At 41.6% G+C, this 8,228-nt stretch overlaps 1 protein-coding gene across 1 annotated transcript; it reads right to left on the bottom strand.

Moving 5' to 3' along the window:
- Positions 1-6,850: 6,850 nt before the first annotated feature.
- Positions 6,851-7,755, bottom strand: LOC119421110 (pleckstrin homology domain-containing family F member 1-like). The gene is made up of 2 exons (XM_037688506.1): positions 7,512-7,755; positions 6,851-7,404 (listed from the first exon to the last, which is right to left on the bottom strand). Exons 1-2 carry the CDS (start codon positions 7,753-7,755, stop codon positions 6,851-6,853), a joined length of 798 nt encoding a protein of 265 aa, XP_037544434.1.
- Between the last annotated feature and the right edge of the window lie 473 nt (positions 7,756-8,228).

Here is an 8,228-nt window from a genome sequence, read left to right as displayed (position 1 = left end):
TAACATGCACGGAGCATGTGCCTACCAGATGACTCATACCAAGGGGGGGGGGTTTAATGTACTGAAGAACCAGTCTCTCAAAGCACTTCATGATCACAGGAGTGAGGGCAATAGGGCAGTAATCATTAATCATAGGTCTGGTTGTAGGTGACTTCTTTGGTATGATTGTGGCAGATTGTGGAGTGACTGCTTGGGCCAGGGAGAGGGTAAAATCCTGTTGGTATGAGTCATCTGGTAGGCACATGCTCCGTGCATGTTACCAGGTACTCCATCTGGGTCGGCAGCCTTGAAAGATGGAGTTCAGATACACCAGGCCACGGCTGCCATGATTAACACGTCTGCAGTATTTAGAGCCTTTACTTTATAAAGCAGATGAAACTTGACAAATGATATAATTAGTTCACTTTGCATAACAAAAAAGACAGAAGAGCTCGGGGGTCTGAGTTTATTTACAGCAGGAAAACGCTGCAGTTCCTTTATCGGTTCCAGCAAAAAGAGAAACTGGTTTGACAACATTTACTGAGTCACAGTTCACACGTTCAGAGATCTGTTACGGTTACTGTGCCAGATTAAAACACAAGATTGGTTACTGTGCCATATTAAGACACAAGATTGGTTACTGTGCCATATTAAGACACAAGATTGGTTACTGTGCCATATTAAGACACAAGATTGGTTACTGTGCCATATTAAGACACAAGATTGGTTACTGTGCCAGATTAAAACACAAGATTGGTTACTGTGCCAGATTAAAACAAAAGATGACCCTACTTTCCCTCCACAAACTCTTAATCTGTGTCAATTTGGTAAATTTATGTGATGGTACGACAAGTGCATCGTTTCAGAAAATAACTTATTCTTCAACATTTCCAGGTTAGCTGCCGGCATCTTTATTCTCTGTTGGTGTTCAATTAAGTAATCTGTGCTGAAATAATTTTCACATACTTAAACTGTGTATTCATCCATCCATCCATTTTCTTTACCCGCTTATTCCATTTTGGGTCACGGGGGTCGCTGGTGCCCATGTCCAGCAATCACTGTGCGAGGGGCGGGGTACACCCTGGACGGGTCGCAAGTCCATCACAGGGCCACATAGAGACAAACGAGACAAACAACCATTCACTCTCTCACTCACACCTAGGGACAATTTAGAGTTACCAATCAGCCTAACATGCATGTTTTTTTTGGTCTGTGGGAGGAAACCGGAGCACCCGGAGAAAACCCACGCATGCACGGAGAGAACATGCAAACTCCACCCAGAAAGGCCCCTGGACCGGGGTTTGAACCAGGGACCTGCTCGCTGAGAGGCAGCAGCTCTACCAGTTGTGCCACCGTGCTGCCCAGTAATAAGATCTAAGATATGAATTAAAAAAAATGTTAAACTGTGAACAAAGTAACAAAAAATGTGAAAACATTGAATGGTAAGAGTTTCTATGTGCTCTGTTATATGTCCATCCTACATATTATCTTTGAGAAACTCTGTATAATCACATAGCGAGACATTAAAGATCAACATTATAACAATGTTGCTCCAAGAATCTGAATCTAAGAAGCAACAATCTACAGGTGTATCTGCCAGCACAGCTGATACTACAGCTGCTTCAGAATACTCTGAAGCAATCTGAGCACACTGTTTCATAAACGAGCTCTGCAAAAGTTTATTTTAATCTCCTTGAATTAAAAGTGAAAGGAATGCTAGATCAGAATCAGAATCAGAATCAGAATAAGCTTTATTATCATTGCACCGAGATACAACGAGAATATGCACGTACAGTCGTCTGAAAGATGGGCAGAGTACACGTAGCTGCTGCTATACAGCGCAGCCTTCTTATCCTTTACAGAATACATTTTTTAGATAGAAAAAGGGACAAAGCCATGAGGAGAGGATAGTGGCATTACAACAAAAGATCTCTTCACATCTTGTCCTAACGGGACACGATTTAAGACATTCAAAAAACTCTGCCAGCAGCACATTATGAACATGTTACATATGCATTTGATGACGAGGCGGTCCATGAAGCACTAACAGACAGTCCATTGTCTTCATAAGATGTGATGATGGTCAGCCGGCACAGTTCTGATAAGACTCCACAGAATGGGGAAAGGAGGGTGGGGGTTGCGACAGACAAAGCTTTTCCTTAGTTTACACATTTCCCAGGAGAAATTGATGTCGGCTTGTTTCGAAGCCAACCGGGGAATCAGATTCAGATAATCCACAATTGTTAATTTATTCAAGCATAATATTTTTCCTTGTCAGCTTTGAGTCTGTACTGGTACTTCCAAAGTCTGAAATGACGAGATTAGGGTGCATTCTACTGGTTCGTGCTTACGAGCCTCTTCAAGGTCGTTTCATGCTGATGAGTCCAAAGCTGCAGGTGGCCTGCGATTCAAATCCCTTCCATCTTACGGTTTAGCTCGTAAATCAGCTTATTTTGAGTCCTCAAAGCAGGAACCAAACCTTCACATAGGCAGCAGCCTGATGAGGGCCAAATTAGCTGCAGCCATCTTCTTTGTATGTTGATAAACCAGGATCCAGACGATTCCAAACACAGGAAGCCTGTTATCATAAATAACAAAGTCCATGCTCAATAATCCATAAATCATAAATCCAATTATGTGCAATTTTAGCGTCCTCAATCGACAGCAGAGGTAGAAACATCACATTCTCCCCAGAGATATATCCAGCTGCATGCGTGACATTGGAGCAGATGAGGGTTCTCCAGGACCCTGTCGCTTTGTTGAAAATATTTTGTCATTTGCGTTGAAAGTCCAGTTGGTCAGATCCAGAACAGTAGTTTTCATTTCGGAAGATGTGTAAAAATAGGAGCTGCTCCGATGCACAGACGGAGAGTAAAAAAGCAGGAGGAGAACAGGGAGAGGGAAGAAACGCGTGCGCCTCGTTACAGAGCCAGTGAGGAAAGTTGTTAAAGAAAATAATTAAAAAAAAAAAACACAAATGCAGAAGTAGCACAAATGCAAGATTTAGCAGATTTAGCATTTTTTCAGAACGAATCAGTTCTGAAAAAATGCTCACACACAGCTGAGAGTGCAACATTAACCCTTTGTACACTTTCTGATCTTCATCGTAGAAGCACGGACTGATGTGTCACCATGCTGCTTTCAGTCCAGGAGAGTTAAACCGATGTTTTCACAGTCGTACAGTAAATGTGTCTTTAGAGGCCTCAATAGTAGAAACATTTGCAAAATAAAAGTTTTAAACAAACATCTCAAAATATTTTAAACTTGGGAGTGTCATATAGTCTGTGTCTTGAGCGTTATTGTTTTTCTGTGACTTATTTGATTTACTTGTGTTTTAGCTTCCCCAGTGTTTTCTCCATACTTCTACCTATCTCACTCTCACCTGTCCCCAGTCTGTAATCAAGCCAGGTGTTTGTTGTTTCTCCCTTGTTGCTGTCCCTTTACAGTTTCTGTCAGTTGTACGTTGGGCTTCACGAGCTGTCCATGTTTGTTCTTTCAAGTCTTCCAGTGATGTTTGTTTGTGAGATTTTTTGCTGCCACATCAGCCTTTTGTTGTCTTTTTGTAAATAAATTAGTTTTGATATTTTACGTCCGAGCCACGTTGTGTTTTGGTTTGCACTTTGGGTTCCACACGCTGACCAAGCATGATAAAGAGTTTGCGATGGTGGGGGTGGGGGGTGGGGGGGTGTCTCTTAGCCAACATTCTTTCTGGAAACTTTATTCTGACAATCTAACAAAGTTAAGTCAGGTCCTCTGGATTGATTTAAAAAAAAAAAACTTGTTGAAACATTTTGTCTTTAACCCAAAAGACTTTGTCAGTCTGAGGAACTGCAATAAACTCAGTCTTACAAATAGGAAGCTGTGGTTGAGTGGTTAGAGCAGTCATCCTCCAATGTGAGAGTTGATGCGAGAGAGTCCACCAGCAGTCACATGCTGAAGTGTCCCTGTGCAAGACACTGAACCCTCATTGCCTCTGATGTGTGTCCCATCAGTGTATGGATCTAGTAGAGCATGCATCAGGAGATCTAGTAGAGTGCTGTATGGATGGATAAATGAGGGCACAGATTGTGTTGTAAAGAGCTTTATCTTGACAAGATAAAAAGGTGTTATATAAGTACAGTCCATTTATTATTTACCTTAAACAGCACCTTCTCATAGTGGATCAACCAGTTTGCTGCTGACAGCCAGAACTAGCTGTTCACATGATAAATGAGGACCATCAGCCTAACAATGCAGCCTGACAGCTGTTTACTATTCACAGAGGGCTGAGTGATACTAGCAATCACCGCATTGTAAGAGGGGGACAGTTGAACCCGGAGGCCTCCGCCCCTGTTTAACGATGGACGATTTCTTTTCACAAAGATGGCCTCCTTTACTCCTCTCTCAAACCATCGTTCCTCTCTGTCCAGGATGTGAACATCTTCATCCTTGAAAGAGTGACCACTGGCCTGGAGATGAGTGTAGACCGCAGAGTCCTGGTCTGATGATGTTGATCTTCTGTGCTGGGCCATCCTTTTGGCCAGTGGCTGTTTAGTTTCCCCGATGTAAGACTGATCACAGCCCTCCTGACACTGAACAGCATACACAACATTACTCTGTTTGTGCCGGGGGACTGGATCTTTGGGATGAACCAGTCTTTAATGTATTTTGGGGTTTAAAAGCCACTGGGACGTTATGTTTAGAAAGTAAACGTCTCAGTTTCTCTGATACTCCCTCAACATATGGAATGACCACTGGTCTGGGTCTGGGTTCCTCCTTTTCACCTGATGGCTGACTGGAGTCCTGTTTGGGTTTCTTCTCTGCTTTCAGGAAGGCCCAGTTAGGATGTGGGTCAACCAGTGTGTTGTTTTTCAAGCACAACACCTTGCAGTTTATTTGATTCCTTTTGTATTACAGTTTTTCTGAATAGTTTACACACAAATTCTAGTACTTGAGACACGATGACCACAACATGCAACTCATGCACCAACTCCCTGAACTAATTCTGATAAACTACAAGCACAATTCCTGCTTTACTTTCAAATTTCCATTCTAAAACACACTTTTTTCAAAACATTACACACAATTTTGCTGCATTTGGCACAATTTTCATGAAAAAAACATTTTGTTTTCACAAGGAACAAACTGTTATTCAAAATTCTAAAATGTATGACCCTACTAGGCACACTGACTCATAACATGGACAAACACAGTTCACACACTCTTACAATTAGCAATCGGGTAAAGCGGTTAAAGATAATGGATGGATGGATGTGTGTGTGTGTGTGTGTGTTACCGTTTATTTGTGTGTTCTGAGTGTAAAAATACTATTCTAAGATATTTTACAACACACTGATGTATGTACTATCTGTACTAAGTGTAACACTGAACAAAAGAAGGGCCTGTCATTATGACGATTGTATAGAAGTGTTTTACACAGAGTACATCAGTGTTTAACTGGTTCTTATAAATGTCTATTCATATGATGGTTTTTATGCGTCATCCGTGAACAAAATACCATTTTGAGAAGAGATAACATTGTTTTGAATGTAAAGTTTCATTTTGAAGGAGAATTGAGGCGTTTGCCCATTGTGTGTGTGTGTGTGTGTGTGTGTGTGTGGTTTTTTTCACTTGTGTGTAGAGTTCTGCGAGTATGAGGCGTGCTTTCAGAAAATGTGTGTAAACAAATGAGAAAAACTATAAAAGTTTTCCAATGTTTATGTGAATGTGTCAGAAACCTTAACATGGCTCTCTTGTAATGACAAATGTGCCATGACGACGGTCCAACGCAGCATGGTTCTGTCATGAACCGGTTTGTGTGAGTCACGACATCAAGCTGAGGAGATCATTAATGTATTCTGGTTGTAGCGAAGCCAAAAGATATAATCATCAAAAAATAATAGGTCACTTCTTTGCCAGCTTACACAAGACAAAAACATGCTGTAGTAGACTACATTTTGTTTATTTTCACTAAATTTCATACAGAAAACAATATTTAAATATACAACAATTAACATTTACAAATGCAGAACTTTGGAAACACAGCAGCGTGCAATAAAGTGCTTAAAGTTGATTTTAAAAAATTTTACAAAAGGTGAGTTCAGTGCAAACATTAAAATTATGCAAAGTAAATATATACATCTTCACATTCTTACATGGATTTTGCGTGTTAAAACTTGTTTTAGGTGGAAGGATCCATTTTCTGAAACAGATTTTTTTTTTATTCCAATCTTTCACATCAATCAACACCTTCATACAAACTAAAAACAGATCATTGTTGACCGGCGTCAAACCGCACCCTAATGGGTGACCAGCCTGCGTTCATCTCGTTAAAAAGGTTCAAATTTGATTATAGGTGGCATTTTTACAGATAGAAGGCAAATACGTTGTTTTTTTTCTCATACACAACCTAAATGAAACAATAAAGAAGTACTATGAGATATAGAGGGCGACAGATTGGTGTTTCTCCATGACCAATACGATGCCTGATGGCCAATTTATAAAGCTGATTTTTTTGGTTTTGTTCCAACGCATAAACAAACAATTTGATGTTGATACACGTAGCAATCTGCTAGATTTCGGAAAGACAAAACACAACTGTTACATTTGAGCCAACGTTCGCAGTGTCTGTTGTAGGGACCACAGAAAAGTTCATATACCTTTAAAGGAACCTCCCAACATTTCACACTGTTACAAACCAAATGGTGATAATCTAAACGTTAGATCAAATAAAACATTGATTCTAAGGCAGCTAAAGTGTGGCCTGTGTGGATTATCAAAAGGTAAAAAGCAGATCATTTTACCACTGATTGTTGTTCGACCTTATGTCATGTGCTGTATGCACAATACAGACTTCAATCCTGGACTTCATTGAGTATAAGAAAGTCCCTGTTTACAAATAGATTGTGCTAAGTCGCCCCCAGGTGCCGTCTTTGGTGTCCAGCCAGCTGCTTGACGTCTGGACCTGTTCTTCATCCCCGGACATGGCTCCTTCCTCCTCCTCGGAGCTATGCATCCCTGAGCTGTCTCCCCTCTGGCGGGAGCTGTCGTCGTCGCTGTCGTCTTTGTTGTAGCAGACTTTGCAGATTCTCACCTCCTGGGTGGAATCGATGTACTCGATGAGTTCTCGTTCCTTGGAGCACTCGTTGCACACCACGAACCCGCACTTTCTGCAGTGGTGTCTCCAGATGATTGCGTTAAATTTCTTGAGGCAGCGCATGCACTTCTGGGCATTCTTGTCGGGAATCCAGGACATGGCGAAGTTGGTGCCCGGCTGGATGTCTGTGTCCTCCAGCACTCTGCTCCGACAGTCCCGAATGTGATCTATCCAGGCCCGCTTGTCTTCGTACGAAGAGGCGGATACGTAGAAGGACTTACGAGGCGTGCACATCAACCACTGGTTCTTCATGTTCTCGCTGTCCTCCAAGTCCTCGATCTTGATGTCCTCTGTAATATCAGAATACATAGAAACCATCGCAATAGTTTATATCTCTGTGAAGATTTAAGACATAATTTCTTCAAGCTTTAGCTGGACTCAAGAAGAAGTAGCTCACCCAAAGCAATGATTTTCTGCTTTTTGTACCAGTGGCCGTTCATAATGACGCTGCCGTACACCAAGATGTCGTTGAAGAGGAAGAAAGCCTTCAGCGCCTGCTTCTTACGACCCTGCTTCAACAGCCTGCCTTCCCCCATCAGAACCCGACCAGGAATGGACAAGGGCATCCCTGATCGTCTGAAGGCGTTCTCCACCTTCCGGATACGTTTACGGTTCTCCTGCTCAGTCGTGAGTTGATTCATTGTGGAGATGTACAGACCTGTCTGCTCAGTGAGTAAGTCTTGCACTGAAGCAGGAAGGAGGGCACACACCTTTAAAAGAGATCTATTTCCTGGAGAGGGAGGGGGACTTTCCAGATGCTGGCTGCAAACCAAGAAGTTAGGCGTGAATATAAAACAACACAGATGTGCAGAGTAACTTTATTCATCTTTAATAATAGTTTTTTCTTATGTTGACAATGAAACATCGATGCAGCAATACTCAGAGCTGGAAGCAACAAAAATAGAAAAAGTGGAATGTTAGTCAGAACTTCTGACTCTATGATGACACAAAACCATGAGGGTCACAGTTTCAAACCATGGTTTATTCATCTCAGATGTGCCTGCTTTGTTCTAAGCTTAAGTCTTATTTGTCTGAATATTTAGAATGTCTCTGCAGAGTTTCGTGTAAACTTCTCCAGTAGATGTTGAGGTATTTTTATTTGACTGACAGGTTG

Source organism: Nematolebias whitei, chromosome 15 (genome assembly GCF_014905685.2).
Source record: "Nematolebias whitei isolate Nwh7 chromosome 15, NemWhi1, whole genome shotgun sequence".
Taxonomy (NCBI): Eukaryota; Metazoa; Chordata; class Actinopteri; order Cyprinodontiformes; family Rivulidae; genus Nematolebias; species Nematolebias whitei.
This window is presented reverse-complemented; position numbering and strand designations above follow the sequence as displayed.